We start from the raw sequence: 19,926 nt of genomic DNA on the forward strand, positions 1-19,926 counted from the left end.
AGTTGACAGCACTTATACACTCACCACCTCTCTCTCCCCTTTCCTTTGTCAGCCTCTTGTATGTCCTTGCAGACCCTGGCAAACAGAGCCTGTTCTTAGGTCCCTGGAATCTGAATGAGAGTGCTCTCACTTTAAAATCCAAAATGGTTGCCACTTGTAAACATTCAAAATGGCTGCACCCTCGGTTACTTTAAATATCCAAAATGGCCACTGCTTGTAAACATTCAAAAGGACTGCACCCTTGGTCACTTTAAATATCGAAAATGGCTGCCACATGTAAACAATCAAAATGGCTGCACCCTCCGGACAGCAGAAAGTCCACAGCTCAGGTTGTCTCCCTCCATGCTGTTTCCCTTCCTAGTCATAGGCCACCAGAGGAGTTGTCCCTGCAGCCCTTGGTGACCAGGACTGATCTTTAGGTCAATTCTTAGATCCCAGCACCACTTGGAAATATTCATAATGTTGGTCTCATCAGAGTAGCTGACAATCCACAGCTTTGACCGTCTCTGTACTCACTGTTTTCGTTCAGGTTTTTCCACTAGTTGGTGCCCAATCCACTTCTATCTAGTTGCTTTCAAAGCTCAGGGTTCCAGTATTATCTTCTGTATCTCTGTCAATTGGTTTTTCTTTTCTTTGTTGAAGAGGGTCTGTGTTGCTTCTCTGCCTATTCTTCCATCTTACCGAAGAAAAGATAAAGATCTTGATGTTGATACCCAGATGTTGTTAATGTCTTTTCTCATGCTATCAAACATTTCTGGAATGCCATGTTTAGCAAGTACCTCTCCTTTAAATCTCGGTATGAGGGTTCTCTGCATCCATTAATTTGGCTAGTAAAAGACATACACATAGAAAAGAAAAATACCTGTGCTTTAATTTGATAGGTGCCAGTGGAATAAGTAAATACTGAAGAGTTCAGAATATGGAAAAGTTCATATGGGCCAGAATCATTAGCAAGTTTTATAGGAAATAGCACATTTGAATTGGTATGAAAGAAGATAGGATTTTTTTGGTGAGAAGAGGCATAGTCTGGACATGGACACAGTGTGTCTGAAGGATGTAATTTTCTTGGTTTGCTGAAGAGCAGAGTTGAGGCAGGTAAAAGAAAAAGGCATTCATTCATTCATTCATTCACTCAAGTATTATTATGTGTTGATAACAAAATGTTGTGAATACCAATACCAGAGTAAAACTGTTTGAATTTTATTCTGAAAGCAACAGGGAGTTACTGACCTATTCTGCTCTTTGCTTTATGGAGATCATTCCCATTCCTCTCAAGGCTGCATGTAAGTCCTGGTTGATCTGTCTAATAGAAAACTTGGTGTCAATGACAGAATTGGCATCTGCCATTTACTGCTTCCTGCTATCATCTCTTCATGTTTGCCTTGTATTATATAGATCATAAATATCCTTTGGGGCAGAGCTAGCATCTTATGCTTCATATTCTCCTCAGGGCCAGACAGTGCCTGGGACAAAATGGATACTCATTGACTATTTATTAATAGGTCTTTGCTTATTAGAAATTATTTTGATAACTTTTTATGGTACATCTCAAGGCCTTTATTGTCAACTTGAACTTCATTTTTGTTGGGTTATTTGCTCTTACTCATTCTCCATGCTCGCTGTTTTGCAGTCTGATGGTGGAGAGTCTGTAGAAGTCACAAAAAACGTTGAAGAGACTGTGGTAAAAATCATTAATGTATTTGTGGATGCTCTGCCACATGTTCCAGAACACAGACGCCTGCCCATCCTTGTTCAACTTGTTGATACGCTAGGTGCAGAGAAATTCCTCTGGGTTCTCCTTCTGTTGCTCTTTGAACAATATGTCACCAAAACAGTACTGGTAGCTGCCTATGGAGAAAAGGTCAGAATAAAGGGTGGGTGGTAAGAAGGGAAATGGTTATGTTTCACGTATTTTGTGATATTTTCCAGTTTAAATATGGAGCTAATTATGGTAAATAAACATTATTTTACAGTGCTTGTCCAGAACCTTTTATTTATTTTTTAGCATTCTTTACAGTTGCTTTCAAAGCCTGTGGTACTTTGAGTATTCTCAGTAGCACCAAAACATCCAGTGAAGGTCACTGACTTAGTTCTGAGAAACACTGCCATTTTGGGTGATTTTATTTTTAAGCTCAACAGGGTATGGCTATAAAGGTAGCTTTGTGCCTAAGGCATTTGACTGCTAACCATAAGGTTGGCGGTTCAAACCCACCAGCCACTTCTTAGAAGGAAGATTGGGCAATCTACTTTGGTAGAGATCCTGCCTTGGAAACCCAAGAGGAGGTGTTGCTATGAGTCAAATCAAAATCGACGGCAGTGAGTTTAGTGAGTGAGTATGGTATGAATTATATCTTAGTCAGACCTAGGATCTAGTAGTAGATCTAGACCTACTCAAAGTAAACTAGTATACCATATTTTTGCAAATAACATGCCAAATAACATAAATAATACACACATGCATAAAGTGCACATAGGAAACTAATGTGTGAGGGGGTTGCATGGTTTGCAAAATTCAGTTCTGATAAAAGCATAATGCAGTATATTGGAATGATGTTCTCATAAATTGACTCTTTTGTATAAGAAGCTGCATATCTGTTATTCATCTGGTGTACATATGACCATAAGGACTGGTGTACATAGTGACTTTATGTGTTAAGAAACGTATTTTTTCAATTTCCTTCTATTTGTACTCATTAATTAGTGCAAATACTACTTCAGTAGAGATCCCGCCTCAGAAACCCAATAAATACTGTATTATTACTTTATTCTCTTCTTTCTATATAGGATGCTATGTTAGAGGCAGATACTGAATTTTGGATTTCGGTCTGTTGTGAATTTAAAGTCCACCATCAAATACAAAGCTTGATGAATATCCTCCAGTATTTAACAAAGCTGCCAGAGGATAAAGAAGGTAAGAACTTCTTGTTTAATACGAAAGCAGAAGGTAAGCAATGCAGGCTAGTATTTGAACCTATGATACATGTTTAGAAGGACTTTAAAAAATAAATGAATAAATAATTGTTAATTTGAATGTATGATCATGTACCTTCTCAAGTTCTCATGGAAAATAGTAAGTAGGATTTCTCCTTGCCATTCCTTGCACATTATTTATTATATCTCTGTGCCTTTGTGCTAATGTATTATTGGCTGTGAAATGTTAGGAGTATCCAAGGTGAGTTACGTTAAAACGCCAATAAGTTTGTTATTCTTGTTGCTAGGTATTCTGGAGTTGATTCCAGCTTACAGTGATCGTAGATACAACAGAATGAAATACTGCCCAGTCCTGCGCCATTCTCGCAATCACTGCCATGCTTGAGCCTGTTGTTGGCAGCCACTGTGTCACTCCATCTCATTGAGGGTCTTCCTCTTTTTAGCTGACCTACTACTTTATCAAGCATGATGCCTGTTTTGGTTACTAGTACCACTCTGACAAGAATATACCACAAATGGCATGGCTTGAATAAACAGGAGTTTATTTTGTTTATTCAATTTTGATAAAATCATAATGCAGTATGTTGGAATGGAGTTGGAGGTTTTAAGTCTGAGTTCAAAGCGCCAGGCTCTAGGGGCTATGTGAAAGCCCTTCACCCTTGGGCTTCAGCTCTGCCTCTTGCGCCCAGCCCACTGAAGCTAGAGGCATTTCTTTACTCAGGCAGCTACTGGCTGCTGAGGCTATCAAGCCCAAGATCAACAAATAAAATGTTATAGTCCCAATGTTACCAAACCACATGGCAGGCCATTAATTCATATCCATTGTAAGTCCCAAGGTCGTTAGAGCATGGCAGGCTGCTGAACAAAACAGGGCTACATGCAGGGTCCAAGCATGCCATAAGCTACAGACCATTCCCAAAGCTTCTCCTTATATACAGGAAGCAGACCATATCTCTAAGCAGCTACTCAGCTGCTCACAGTAGATGCCAGCATAGAGTTAATTACCAGTCTAATCATGGGGAATACTTCATCCAGCTGCCCAGCCACTCAGCCAGGCCCAGCACTACCACAATATCCTTCTCCAAGTACTGATCCTCCTGATAACATAGTCAGAGTACATGAGACAAAGTCTCACCATCCTCACTTCTAAGGAGCAATCTGGTTGTACTTCCTGTAAGACAAATTTGTTTGTTCTTCTGGCAGTCCATGGTATATTCAGTATTCTTTGCCAACACTGTAATCCAAAGGAGTCGATTCTTCTTTGGTCTTCCTTATTCATTGTCCAGCTTTCATACACATTTGAAGCACTTGAAAAATACATGGCTTGGGTCAGTCCTCAGAGTGACATCTTTGCTTTTTTTAACACTCTAAAGAGATCTTTTACAGCAGATTTGCCCGATGTAATAGGTCGTTTGATTTCTTGACTGCTGCTTCTATGGGCATTGATTCTGTATTCAAGTGAAATGAAATCTTTGATTAACTTCAGTATTTTCTCTATCGTATTGTTGCTTATTGGTCCAGTTGTGAGGGTTTTTACTTTCTTTATGTTAAGGTATAATCTATACTGAACACTGATCTTCATCAGTAAATGCTTCAAGTCTTCTTTGCTTTTAGCAGCAAAGATTGTGTCATCTTCATATCACAGGTTGTTATTGGGTCTTCCTCCAGTCCTCATGCTGCATTCTTTTCCATGTAGTCTGCTTTCTCAGATTATTTGCTCAGAATACAGACTGAATAAGTGTAGTAAAAGTATACAACCCTGACATATACCTTTCCTGATTTTGAACCATGCAGTATCCCCTTGTTCTGTTGAAACAGCTGCCTCTTGGTATGTGTACAGGTTAAGTGTTCTGGAATTCTTGTTCTTCACAGCGTTATCCATAATTTGTTATGATCCACACAGTTGAATGCCTTTGTATAATCAGTAAAACGGTAAACATCTTTCTGGTGTTCTCTTCTTTCAGCTAAGATCCATCTGACATCAGTGATGATAGCCCTCATTCCACATCCTCTTCTGAATCTGGCTTGAATATCTGTCAGCTCCTTGTCAATGTACTGCTGCAACCAGTTTTGAATTATGGTAGCAAATATTTTTTTTTCTTTTCCTGTAAATGTCTTCAGAGGTACTTTAATGGAAATCTAAGAGACAGCTAATAATGGTCAGTAAGTTAGGAGGACCTTATTAGTTGTCTCTCAGCTTCCTGTTAGAATACTTGTGAAGACATTTATAGGAAAAGAAGAGGAAAAAAAATACATTGTAGCAGTGGTAACTAAAAATTAAAAATGTACCAGATAGGATCTTGAAGGAAATTCCACTCATCACAGCACCATTGAGATTGAATTAGGCAAGGGCTGATATGTTGAACATTCTTAGTTCTCTACCCTTTGAAGCATGACAGCCAGGAAGGTACATTGGAAATCAGGCGGGGGGGGGGGGGGGGGGCGGCAGGGAGGGCGTACACTGGAACTGTTTTCTGTTGTAGCAGGTCATTTGCCCCATCAGCTCTACTTGACCAAGTAGTAGCTTGTTTGGTGCTGCAGTTTGCTTGGGGAATAGTTTATCAGAGACAGAGCTAGGAAGGTCCCTGGAAAGCTGTGTGTGGCTACATGGTTAAGGAACGATTCTCCATGTTGAGTCATTGCCTGAGACAGTGGTGTTTAATGGCTGGCCATGGACTCCCTCCTAATGATTGCACCCCAAACTACTATATATTAGATGCATTCAAATAAGGAATTCTTCATCTTAAAGTTTGAAGTTCTAGGACACACATCTTCAAATTTAGAACTGAACCTTGGAAGCTAGCAATGACCCTCTTATCAGTTTGTGTGGACCACCAAGTCAGTGGTGTCTTTGAGGTTTCAGAGACCGGTTAGTCATTGTAAAGACTCATCTGTGTTTGATATCTTTGTCTTCAATTTATTTCTCTTAGTTACTTTGTTTTGTCTTATACTCTTTTCTCAGGATTGTAATTATGAAGAAAAACTGAGGGTATAATAAGATAACAAATTTCTTTCTGAAAATTGTATCCCATTAACCATGCTGCACTTTAAAACATATATATATAAGGTTAAGAATATATATATATATATTCTTTTATATATATATATATATAATGTAATATATAACCATATATATATATATATGGTTATATATATTTCTTAACCATATATATATATAATGTAATATATATTATATATTACATTATATATATATATGGTTAAGAAATAAGGTTAAGAAAAACATATTATTATGGAGGAATTTCCGAGATACTAAAGGATGCTTCAAAAAATAAATAAATAAATAAATAGAAAAATATATATATATACACACACACGCACACACACACACATATATACAAAAGATTCAGGCTGAGATCCCTTGTTTTGTTGCTATTTTTCAGAAACCATTCCCAAAGCAGCATGTAGCAAGAGGGAATCACAAGAGGAAATACTACCAATTTTTAGTATCGACACTCATACCAGCAAGCAACTGCGACATTTTAAATTTTTATCAGTATCCTTCATGTCTCAGCTCCTGGCTTCCAATCATTTTATCAGAAAGGTGGTATTTTCATCTAAGTGTGTTTATGATGAAATTATTTTGTTTTTTCTACAGGAACTGTGTTTTAAACTAGTAAATACAGTTTGGCAAATGTCTCAACAAAAAATGTGGAGCAAAAACATGCCTTTAAAAATAGTAGGAAAAAATAGTACACTCTGTCATGAAAACCTGTTTGACATTATCTGCTGAGGTTGAATATATATAAATGCTGTGACTTGGTAATTGCATTCTTAAGTGATATAAGAAAAAAAAACCTGTTGCCATCAAGTCATTTCTGACTCATAGGGACCCCATTTGTTATTTAATGTTTAAGGAGTAGAACTGAAAACACCATAGGGTTTACAGAAGTAGATGGCCATCTAGGTGCCACTGCTAGGTGGTTTGGTTTAAACAGCCAACCTTTTGGTTAGCAGCCAAGTGCATACCATTTGTGCCACCCAGGGATCTCAGGTGGTATATGTATCTAACAAAAATGCATGAACATGTGCACCAAAAGACATTTATAAGAAGGTTTAAAATAGCAGCAACCCAGTGTATAAAATTACATCAAGTAGATAAATAAGTTGTCTTGCATTATAAATGATCTCAATGATGGAGAACAACTTGATGAGTCTCAAAGACATAATAAAGACAGAAGTCACACTTGGAAGAATGCACACTATTATTTAAGTTGTTTAAAGTTCAAAACAGGCCAAATCTGGTTTTAGAAGTCAGGATAGTGTTCATCTAGGGTGAGAGGAAAAGGGTAGTGAGGTGTTTTGGTTACTTCATGCCACTCTAACAGAAATACCACAGGTCAATGGCTTTAACAAACAGGAGTTTATTCTCTTAAAATTTTGGAGGCTAGTAGTCTGAGTTCAAAAGTGCCAAGCTCTAGGGGCTGGGTGCACGTCCCTCAACCTTGGGCTTCAACTTTGCTTCTTGCTCCCAGCCCACTGAAGCTGGAGGCTTTCTTCACTCGGGCAACTTCTGGCTGCTGAAGCTGACAAACCCAAGCTTGACAAGTAAAATGGCACAGTCCAAAGATGACTAAACCACATGGCAGGCTATTGATTCAAGTCCATTAACAGTCCCAAGATTGGCAGACAACATGGTAGGCCACTGAGATAAAGACTTGGCCAAATGCAGGGTGAAAGTATGCCAGAAAGCTGCAGAGACCTTTCTGAATGCTTCTCCTTATATACTGGAAGTAGACTACTTCCTTAGGGCAGCTACTCAGCTGCTCCAGTGGATTCCACCAGGGAGTAGATTACCAATCTCACTATGGGAAATAACTACATACAGCTGCCCAGCCACTCAAAACCAAGCCTGGCCAAGTTGACACATAACCTTAACTACCACGTGAGGGTAGGAGATGGAAGGGCTTCTGGAGTGCTGATAATATATTTTTTAAAAACCCAGATTGTTGTTTATACCACTTTGTGAAAATCAGTGGGCTCTGCACATATGATTTGTGCTTTTTTCTTTTTACGCATTCAATTTAAATAGAGAAAGAAATCAAAAAGTGTCATGACCAGGAATGCATGAAATGTACTTCAAACTAATAATTTCTTCAGTACTCTTGCTTGCACAGAGCAGTGTAGATACTGTTTTATGTCAGGTAAGCTTATTGAACTTAATAGTTTAATACACTGTTGTATAATACTACCTTTGATCTTAATACATCATTAACAGCTAACTAGAAAATATGGCAGAATAAAGATCCCATATACAATAAAAACAAAACTTTTAAAAGGTTCCAAAAATAAGGTTAAGAAAAACATATATAAGAATATTATGGAGGAATTTCCGAGATACTAAAGGATGCTTCAAAAATAGAAAAATATACTGTGTTCTTGGATAGGAAGACTCACTATTTAAAGATGGCAGTTCTCTCCAGATAATCTGTAAACGTGCTTTTCCAGTTGCATCAATTTTTTTTAAAAAAATTTTTTAATGGCCTTAAAGAGTTGATCCCAAAATGCAAGGGGCTAAAGACAGTGCTGGTATAAAACTGATTAGATCAGTGTGACTAAATGATAAACCCAGAAACGCACTTAAGCATAAGCAAGAAATTTAGGCAGGTGACATTTCAGAGATGTGGGGAAAGGAACTATGAACATACTAGAGCTGGCACAATTTCTGACCTCACACCATATACAAAACAATTTTTGATAAACTAAAACTTAATTGTGGAAATCACCACTTAGAACTTAAGGAAAAATGTCCTTGTGACCAGAGGATAGAAAATAATTTCTTAAAAGCCTCAGATCAATTAAAAAAAACACCATTAACAAAGTAAAAAGAAAATCACAGCCTAAGAGAAGAGTATTGCTGTGCATATAATCAAAATGCTTCATTTTCCATTAGAACTGGCAAATAATGTGCATTCACTGAAGGGAAATCCAAAGGACCAATTAATACATGACAAATTTCTACCTCCTTAGGAAGCAGGAAAATGCAGGTTAAACAAAAACATCACTCTATCAAATTGGCATAAATTTCAAAGTAGTTAATAACAAGGAGTGGCAAATATATGGAGATTTGCTAACTTTTGTGCACATAGTCTGTTGCATAAATTGGTGCAGCCTCTTTAAAAATGCACTTGGCAGTATCTAGTCAAGTTGGAGATGCTCATGTCCTATATGGTCTATCAGTACTCTTTCTTAGATATATACTGTGTAGAAACTTGCTTAGATGCTTAAGATAGATTAAAATGTTTTTTTAGCATTGTTAATAACAATTTTTAAAATAGTCATAAATGTCTAACAGCAGTGGCAAATGGATGAATAAGTTGTGGTAGATTCAGAAAAATGCTATCTTTAGTTAAAATGAATGAACTAGAGCAACATAAGTCATCATGGATCAATCTCAAAAACTTATTGTTACTAGAAAAAGCATATTGTTAAATCATATGTACTCTTTGATATTTAAACAGCAGATTCAGGATGGTGGTTTTCTTTGTGGGGCTATGGTAGTGGGAAGTGGTATCAGGGAGGAGTACACTGGAGACCACAGCCATATCCGTAATATTTAAATTGGTTAGTAACTCATAAAAATAGGTAGTACATAAATGATATTCATTGTTTTCTGTATTTTTTCCAGATCTTTAAATGTGATTAAAATGAATTAACAGAAATAGTTATTTTATTATAATAAGGATGATCTGAACCTGATTAAATAGATACTGTCAGAATAAAGTTGCTAAGGGAAATTTAAGTACATAATCTTAGATGAGTTTCATTGAACTAACTCCAAATTATTTTTTTATTATCAGCTTCCATATCGTTCTAATAGTTCCTTCTTTCTTCTTTTGAAAATTAGGTAGTTGAAAGTGGTGGTCCTCAGATTTTAAATGGCCTTGAACAGAGGTATGTGTTATATATATATTTTTTCCAAGCTATAAGAACAGAATATAAAATTCTTTAACGAGGTTCAGGGCCAGATTAAGGCATGTGAGGGCCCTGTTGTTGCTATGTGCTGTTGAGTTGGACCCGATTCACAGAGACCCCTCCTTGGGTTTCTGAGGCGGTATCACTATGGAAGTAGATTGCCCAGCCCTAAGCAATGATAATCTGTAGTGCCCTCTCCTTTGATTACTCACACATTTGAATGGGTATGCAAGGTAGGTGTGTCTGTGTCTGAGCTATCTATGATGTGTACCTTCTTTTTAAATGTGACTGTAACCAGAAGGCTGGTGGTTCAAACCCACCAGCCACTCCCTGGAAGGAAGGTTGGGCAATCTACTTCCATAGTGATACTGGCTCGGAAACCCAAGGAGGGGTTACTGTGAGTTGGGTCTGACTCGACGGCACATAACAACAACATAATATTAGTGATCAAATGCAAAAGTGGCGTATGCCATTTTAGTAGAATGAGATTAACTGAATTATAAAATTTTTAGTGGATGTGGGGTACTAAGATTTTTGCTGTATACCACAAGTTTTACAAAACGAATATTCCACATATTCTTCAACAAAGAAATGAGTCAGTGAACTGAGTTGTTACCACAATAAATACAAAATTCTGTTGATCTCCTACAACAAAAAATTGACTCTCACCATTTTGCTTTCAATAGCTCATACTTCAATTGAAGTTTCACAAAAAAGATGTCATAAAAGAAAACTGATGTTACAAAAAATCACTGTGTTGTATTTTTAGATAGATCTTTTCATCTGTCACATGTTATAATTAAAAACATTTCAATACTATTCTTTGCTGTTACAAATTCTTCAGTGATTGTGTCACAGTTAAGCTGCTGAACCATATCTACTACTATGCATAAGGATAATGAATCGAGTCTTTCCTGAATCATTTTTGTATACTGAGGGTCTCTTTAGGGACGGAAATGAGCGTTCTGTTGTGCAGTTTGTGATCACTAAAGTTAAGAATATGTATAAAGCAATTTCAACATTGGGAAATATGCATTGTATTTCATCTTTTATTATGGAACCATACATACTTATATGAGTAAAATTTGTCTTTCCTGAATCTGTAAACTTAGTTCTCATGTAAGAGAGAAATTGTTGGTGCTTCTCCATAAAAGTTTAAGTCATTGAGATAAACCTGAACTAATTTCTTGGATGCTTTCATACATTCTTCATCAGGTATATCCACATTGTTTTTAAGAAAGAAAATCTGTTTAAAATAACTTTATATCCTTTTGCCTTTATTTTCATGCAAGATTCAGTGTGTCAATGATGGTGTAGCGTGTGGTTACATGAAAATTGATCTCTGGCACTCAGTTATCCTTTGGGAGTACTTCCTTCATTTACTTGTTTCTTCTAAGGCTTCTGTGATGGTGAACTACTTGATAGTATTTGGCAGTATTTGCTTTGTTGTATTTTCAAAATCTCTTTTATTATGTAAATACTCTGTAAATGACTAATAGAGTGCGTGTCTTCAAATTTACTTCTGAATCTTGGAGAGGCTGACTTGTTTGAAAATGCTGCAATATATTATTCCACATAACTAACAAACTCTAGTGTTTACATTTTGTTAGTGATGTTTTCATCTTCTGTTTTTGTATCTTTTTGTGTCTAGTGTTTAGCAACATTTTCTAAGGCCTCTAAAATCTTAATATATGATTCCAGAATTGTACTTGTTGCATGCACTTACCAACATATATTGATCTTGAAAGTCTGAAGGGAAATGGAAAATAAAATACATTTCTATAATTTTTATTCTCTAAATATTCATTTAATTTATTTCCTCAAGGAATTTTTCAGTTTCCTTACATGGAGATACTTAAATGCTTTGATAAAAGATAAATGTAGTATTTTGATAAACCCCCTTTCTTGCTTTCTTGGAAGAGAAATTTAGAAACACTCATTGTTGCTAAACAGAAGCATATTTTGTACAATGAATGTTGCATCCTCTTACTGTGCCTAAAACCTCATTTATTAGCATATATAGAGAGCAACATCAAGGACTGTGTCCCAAGCAACAGACAATAAAAAATGCAAACTCATTTCATATGTAAATTAAAACTTTTCTTGTTAGATAAATATTAATATTTCCAGTCTTTTGGGATATTTGCTATGTTATTGTTATTTTTAGGGTACCGCTGAGTCAGCTCTGACTCATAGCAGCCCCATGCACAACAGAACTAAACACTATCCTCACAATCGTTGCTATGCTTGAGCCCATAGTTGCAGCCACTGTGTCAGTCCCTCTCATTGAGGGTCTTCTCCTTTGCTGATCCTCTACTTTATCAAGAAGGATATCCTTCTCCCTTTTGACTACATGACCAACATGTGAGATGAAGTATGCCCACTTATAGGCGCATTCCGGCTATACTTCTTCCAAGATGTTAGTATTAACGTATTACCCATGCTGGTGTTATATTAAATGTATACTAGATTGCATCTGCATGTATTCTAAACATATTTTAAAGTTATGGATATTACTTACAAATCTTCAGACATAACTCTGTATAAATGCTACACTACACTTGTTTAAATTTATTGCATTTATTTGAGTTCCCTTCATTTTTCTTTTCACTTCATCGGAGACTAGAGATCCCATTCGTTGTTCATCAAAATGTGTATAAGAACATACTGTTGTGTTTAAATTATGGCAAAGAGCTATGCTGGCCCTTCTGGCTGGAGTTGCTGGATCAGCAGACATGGATGTGTAAGACAGTTCTCTCAAAATGGATCAGAGACTGTTCTCTATTAATATAATCCATCCTTGCCCTGTAACGACTCATGTTAGATCTGTTTGCCTGTTGACTAAATTTAGCAAGAGTTATACCTAACAACTCACCCCCCACATTTCATTTATTAGAAGGAAAGAGTATACTACCAGGAGACCCAGCAAGATAGGGAATTTCAGTTACACAGGAGGGAACCATAAGAGATATACCAAAAAAGGTGTTGAGGTGGTAGGGGCCTCATAGTGTAAACAACCTTGCTCATTGTTACCCTAGTGACCTTGTGTGAGCTTCATTTCTAGCCACATTTTCATGCACTGGAGCTGGTATCCATGTAGTGCCCTGCCAGTTCCCTTTCACTGCAGCACTCTTCTTTGTATCCTGCCTGCTTGGCATGTACTGGTCTTTGGTTTTGACAACTGGTGCCCATGTATGTTGATGACCTAAGCACTTGCCTACCATGTTTATTGGGTAATCCATCCCTGCCCAGGTTTACTACTTGTTAAAATTTTTTGCTATATTTGCTTCATCATACTTTCTTCCTAACAGTTTTTCCTTGAGCCATTGAAAGTTATATCCCTTTCATCCCTAAATATTTTAACATACATTTCCTAAAAATAAAGAGCATTTTCTTATATAACCATAGTATAATAATGAAATTAAAAAAAAATTAACACTGATGTAATAAAAACGCATTGCTATCAAGTTGACTCCAACTCATCATGACCTTTTAGGATAGAGTAGGGTCTTTTCTCCTGCTAAGTGGCTGGTGGGTTTGAACTGCCAACCTTTTGGTTAGCAGCCAAGTGCTTAATGAGTGCATCACCAGGGCTTCTTACCGATAGGATACTGTTACCTAATTTACTGTTCATATCCGTTTCCCTAATTGTCCCAACAATGTCCTTTTTACCACTCCCTGGTTTTTTATACCATTCTAGAATTGTGTAGGAGCTCTGGTAGCATAGTGGCTAAAGCACTTGACTGCTAACCAGAAGGCTGGCGGTTCAAACCCACCAGCCACTCCTCGGAAGGAAGGTTGGGCAATCCTACTTCCGTAGTGATACTGCCTCGGAAACCCAAGGAGGGGTCGCTATGAGTCGGGGCCGACTCGACGGCACATAACAACAACAACAACAACAGGATTGTGTAGCATATGTAGTATTGAATGTAGTTGTCACATCTTTTTAGTGTTATTTAATCTGGAGTAGTTTGTGGGTGCTTAAGAATTTTTACTTTATTCAATGGATTATAACCCTTATGCTTCTCTTTTAGGGAAATAATACAGAACACTATTCCCCAAACCACCATTGGGTTGCGTATATTTTAAAGTCCTTTCCCTATTGCCAGTATTGTGAGTTCTCTGTGAGTCCTGTGTCCAGGATTTTAGCACCTAGTGTATAATTTTCCACTTTTAGAAGTGATTTTGTCTGTGCCTTCTGCTCCCCATGTCTTCTTTACAGTATGAAGTTCTGCTTCTCTTCTCCTTTCCTCTCTTCTCCAGTCCTACCCTCCCATACACACACATGTGCACCGTCTGTACACTCACAGGCTTCAGAGTGAGGGGAGTTCCAGTGGGAGTGTCTTGGTATTTGGTGTATATCTCTCAAATTATAGGTTATTTAAGTTCATAGTCTCTCCTCTGCCTCTGAATAATGCTGAAGGCATGGTTTATGTGTGTTTATTTACACTCCTTTTTTATCTGAATGGTGTGTGTGTGTTTGTGTGTTTTAAGGTTCTGTAATGAGGTTCTGATAAAGGCAACTGCTGTTTACTGAGGGAGGGCCATAACTCCCACAACACTCAAACACGTGCAATACAGTCAGCTCACTAGTTGCTGATTTACCAACTCACACCACCTGAGATTGGATCATCTTTCTCCTTGAGAAGGACACCCATTTATTTTTTACTGGTTTTTTCTATGATCTTTCTCTTCCTTTCTACAATTTTGAAGTAATTCCATTCAAAACTAATGATTTAATTATATTTTGTATATGAAATGTTCTGCATGAGGGAGGGATAAGAGAGTGCTTTAAATGCTTTTAGCTACTGAGAGATCCCTTTATTTTAGACTGCTAGAAAGTGTTCTTGGCTATATTAATGCTGTAGCCCAATCCATGGAGAAAAATGCAGACAAACTGACTGTGAAGTTTTGGCGAGCTCTCCTTAGTAAAGCTTACGACATGTTAGATAAGGTAAGTTTTCACTTCTCCTTATAATTATTGTTTTGTTGCTAACTTTTAAGTCATTGTGAATTTGAAGTTTTCAGAATAAAATTAGCAGCAACTTCACTTACTATAATGAAGCTGTTTTGCTTGAAATAGACTCTCGATGACTAGAATAAAGTTGTCCAAAAAAAATTGTTTCCCTAATTGTAAGAACATGTGCCTCGATAAATGTTTTAAATATTCAGTTATATAATACACTGTATAGTGTTTACTTTATTCAAGTGGAGTAAAATAGAAATATTAGAATATATGGTATATTACAAGTATCACTGGACTGGAAATTAGGAAAGCTGTTTAAATCGAACTACATTATTTAGTTTCCTTTTTTTTTCTTTTTAACAAATTGTTACAACAAATGATGCCTATTTGACAGTTACTCTAAGAATGAAAGAAGGAAATGTGTATGCAAATGATGTTTGGCCACTAGTTGAACTTCTTCCTTTTCTTTTTTCTTTAAATATAAAACTGTTGTATAGGTCAATGCTTTGTTACCTACTGAAACATTCATTCCTGTCATCAGAGGGCTGGTGGACAACCCACTGCCATCTGTGCGCCGGAAAGCACTGGATCTTTTGAATAACAAGCTGCAACAGAACACACCCTGGAAGAAGAATATAGTAAGTGAATGCTGTGCATCGCTTTTCTCTGCTTTATCAGTGGGCTGTGTCTAACTACCTTATATTTCTCCAGTGGTGCAACCTAAAATTGAAGTATATTATTATTTGAACATAATGTATATTTTTAAAATTGTGATATTGATCCTAGTATATATGGGGAAAGAGCTCTTTGAATGGAATTTCAGCTTGATGGAATTCTTTAATTACTTGGTAGTAGAGGCCATTCATTGCCTTAACTTTAGCAATCTCTAAACTTCTTTTACTCCAAACCTTCATATAAATCAAGAATTTGTCAGCAAGCACATGTGTTTCCTTAGCAGTAATAAAGTGCATGAAGAAACATTTGTGTATGTCATGTATGTCAAGCTGATTTCCATTTAGATGATCTCAAGCTTTAAAAATGGTGGAATGGATTAGCATGTGTACATAAACCAAGGGGCAAAAAAACTCATTGTCATTGAGTCGATTCTGACTTGTAGCGACACCCTTTTGATTTCTGAGGCAGTAAATTTATGGAAGTAGATTGCCCAGTCTTCCTTTTGTGGAGCGGCTGGTGGGTTTGAACCACCAGCCTTCTGGTTAGCAGTCAAATGCCTTAGGCACTATGCCACCAGAGCTCCCTTAGCATGTGTACATACCTTTAATTATTTGGAGGTGTTGATTTTCCTCTTCAGGTTCACCATTTCCTACAACTAGTTCCAGTCCTTTTGGCCAGTGTGCAGTGTAAAAAGAAAGAGATAGAAGAACAAGCAATAAACAGACAGATGGCTTTATATACCCTAAAGCTTTTATGTAAGAATTTTGGTGCTGAAAATCCAGAACCATTTGTCCCTGTGCTGAACACCGCAGTAAAACTCATTGCTCCAGAAAGAAAGGAGGAGAAGAATGTCTTGGGAAGTGCACTGCTGTGTATAGCAGAAGTGACCTCCACCCTGGAAGCATTGGCGATATCCCAGCTCCCCAGGTACTTTAGTGGGAACTTAAAAACAGGAGCAATTATACAAGGCTTCTGAGTACAGATTGAAAAATTATTCTTTGGGTTTTTTTTTTTGCCTCTGCATATAAGTTAATACAATTAGATTTGTTAAAGGATTGATCTTTTCTTCAAACTGAAAAATACAGCATTCCTATCTATCTTGCTACACTTGATATCAATAATTAGGAAGCACTAACTAATTAATTAGCAGCCAATCCAGCTAGGCAAAACAAAAGCTGCCTTATACCGCCTACACTCAGAAGTTAGATAGATGGTCCTGGGTCTGTACTTGCCTCTGACATTTACTAGCTTTGCAACTTTGGGCTGGTTACTTAACCTTCAGAAGTTTTGCTATCCTGTGGAGATTCTTGTTGGTCAGTGAATGTGAGCTTTCAGCCAAGATCATCTGCCTTCAACAATGATGTCCGTTCCACATTCTCATCTGATTCTGGCTTAATATACCACTGCAACCATTTTTAAATTATTTTTAGCAAAACATTTACTTGCATGTGATATTAGTGATACCGTTAAATAATTTCCACATTCTATAGAATCACTTTTCTTTGGAATGGGCAGATATGGACCTCTTCTAGTTGGTTGTCTAGGTTGTTGTTGTTGTTATGTGCCGTCAAGTAGGACCCGACTCATCGTGACCCCTCCTTGGGTTTCCGAGGCAGTATCACTACGGAAGTAGATTGCCCCATCTTCCTTCAGAGGAGTGGCTGGTGGGTTTGAACCGCCAGCCTTCTGGTTAGCAGTCAAGTGCCTTATTTCTTGGCATAGAGGACCGATCATCTCCAGCACTGCAGTCATTTGTTGCAGTATCTCCATTGTTATTCCGTCAATTCCTGGAGCCTTGTTTTTCACCAGTGCCTTCAGTACAGCTGTGAATTTTTTCTTCAGTACCATTGTTTCTTGAGCATGTGCTACTTACTGAAATGGTTGAACATCAACCAGTTCTTTTTGATACAGTGACTGTTCTTCCATCTTCTTTTGATCCTTCCTGTGTCACTCAAATTTTTTTCCATAGAATCCTTCAATATTGCTTGATATTTTTGAATTCTGAAACTTGAGGCTTGAAATTTTTCTTTAGTTCTTTCAGCTTGAGAAATGCTGAGCATGTTCTTCTCTATCAATTTTCTAACTCCAGATCTCTGCACATTTTATTACATACTTTGTCTTCTCAAACTTCCTTTTGAAATCTTCTGTTCAGCACTTTTAATTTCTTTCATTGACCTTAGCTACTCTACATTCACTAGCAAGTTTCAAAATCTCTTCTGACATCCGTTTTGATCTTTTCTTTCTTCTCTTTTTAATGACCTTTTGCTTTCTTGATGTATGATGTTCTTGATGCCAACCCATAACTCATCTGGTCTTCAGTCACTGGTGTTCAATGCCTCAACTGTATTCTGTAGAAGGTCTGTGAGTTGAAATAGGATATAGTCAAGGTTGTATTTTGACTCTTGTGGACATACTTTAATTTTCTTGAGTTTAAACTTGAACTTCATATGAAAAATTGATGGTCTGTTCCACAGTCAGTCCCTGGCCTTATTCTGATGAGATTGACTTCTCCATCACCTCTTTCCACAGATGTTGTTGATTTGATTCCTGTATAGTCCATTTGACAATATCCACTTGTATAATCACCATTCATGATGTTGAAAAAAATGTATTTGCAATGAATAAATCATTGATCTTGTAAACTTCTATCCTGTGATGCCTGGCATTGTTTCTGTCACCAAGGCTATATTTTCCAAATACTGATGTTTTTCTTTGTTTCTAACTTTCACACTGCAATCACCAATCACCAGTAATTATCAGTGCATTTGCTTGCATGTTTGATCACTTTTGACTACAGAAGTTAGCAGAAATCTTCAGTTTCTTCATCTTTTGCTTGGGTGGTTGGTGTGTAAATTTGACTGATAGTATTAACTGGTCTTTTTTGTAGGCTAAGGACTATCACCGACAACACTGTACATCAGGATAGATTGTGAATTGTTTTTGACAATGAATGTGATGCTATTCCTTATCATTCCTAGTATAGTACACAGTATGAGTGTCGATTCAGTATCAGTCCATTTCAGTGCACTAATGCCTACGGTATCAATCTTTATGGGTATCATTTCATTTTTGACACCTTGCAGTTTTCCTAAATTCATACTTTGTACGTTCTATGTTCTGATTATTAATATTTGAAGCTGTTTCTTCTCATTTTGAGTCATGCTACATCACCAAATGGAAGTCTGGAACTCTGCTTTGAGGAGGCAGCTCTTCCCAGTAGTATCTTGAGTGCCTTTCAGTTTTAGAGGCTCATCTTCTGGCACTGTATCAGAAAATATTCCACTGCTATTTGTAAGGTTTTCATTGGCCAGTATTTCAGAAGACGACTTGTAAAAATTTCCTTTCTAGTCTGTCTTAGTTTGGAAGCTCCGCTGAAAGCTGTCTACCATGGGTGACCCTGCTGGTATTTGAAATACCAGTGGCATAGCTTCCTACATCACAGCCACATGCAAGCCACTATAGTCACACAAACTCAAAGAGAGTAGTGGTCAGTACTTCGGCACTAGGAAATTTCTTGCTCTTAGGCACACATGGGGTAATTGAGGGTTTACTCATTGGTAGCTAACAGTAACAGTGGACATTCAGCTGTGTAGGCAAGGTTTTGTATACTATGAGATACACAGTAATGTAGATGGCAAATTTTCAGTTTATTTTTCATAATGAGCTCTACTCCATTCTCCAATCTATGCTTAAAGTTGCTCTAAAACTCTTGCTCTTTATTTTTAGCCTGATGCCATCACTCTTGACAACAATGAAAAACATAAATGAGCTGGTCTTCAGTGAGGTCTTCTTGCTCAGTGCTGTGGCTGCCCTGCAGAAGGTTGTTGAGACCCTCCCACACTTCATCAGCCCCTACCTAGAAGGGATTCTGTCACAGGTAAGCTGTGAAAATTGCAGCATGATGTTTAGGGTGGAGTGGGAAAGGGAAGAATGACACACTTAATGATTTGATTTGGTCTTTAAGTTTTCAGTTCCTGTTAGGAACTAAGATTATTTCTGAAAAGATGTGTTTGTTCTTCTAAACGTGTGCCTCTTTTTCTCTTCCATCATCCCTTCTGCTTAATCATGGGATTGGTATCAAGGTCCCTTTGTATTGAGAGTGTTAACGCTTTTGATATTGTTCTGGTTACCTAGTGCCACTCTGACAAGAAATATACCACAAATGGGATGGCCTTAACAAGGAGGAGTTTATTTTTACATTTTGGAGGCTTTAAGTCCAAGTTCAAAGTGCCAGGCTTTAGGGGCTGGGTGAAAGCCCCTCAACCTTGGGGTCCAGCTCTGCCTCCTGCTCCCGGCCCACTGGAGCTAGAGGCGTTTCTTCAACTCAGCTGCTGGGGCTGAGAAGCCCCAAGGTTGACAAGTAAAAAGGCACAGTCCCGATGTTACCAAACCACACGGCAGTCCATTAACTTAAGTCCATT

The 19,926-nt window shown here is 37.4% G+C and overlaps 1 protein-coding gene across 1 annotated transcript in view; it reads left to right on the plus strand.

The window, feature by feature from the left end:
• Positions 1–19,926, plus strand: part of HEATR1 (HEAT repeat containing 1) — a 115,784-nt gene that overhangs the window by 89,116 nt on the left and 6,742 nt on the right. The window contains exons 30-37 of the mRNA XM_042783022.1: positions 1,631–1,861; positions 2,785–2,911; positions 6,333–6,493; positions 9,797–9,843; positions 14,695–14,818; positions 15,328–15,468; positions 16,143–16,432; positions 19,232–19,382. Of these exons, the coding sequence (XP_042638956.1) occupies positions 1,631–1,861; positions 2,785–2,911; positions 6,333–6,493; positions 9,797–9,843; positions 14,695–14,818; positions 15,328–15,468; positions 16,143–16,432; positions 19,232–19,382 (1,272 nt within the window). The remainder of the gene's footprint in view (positions 1–1,630; positions 1,862–2,784; positions 2,912–6,332; positions 6,494–9,796; positions 9,844–14,694; positions 14,819–15,327; positions 15,469–16,142; positions 16,433–19,231; positions 19,383–19,926) is intronic.

The sequence above is a fragment of the Orycteropus afer genome, unplaced genomic scaffold (genome assembly GCF_000298275.1).
Source record: "Orycteropus afer afer isolate SDZICR_OR568_19922 unplaced genomic scaffold, OryAfe1.0 scaffold00585, whole genome shotgun sequence".
NCBI lineage: Eukaryota > Metazoa > Chordata > Mammalia > Tubulidentata > Orycteropodidae > Orycteropus > Orycteropus afer.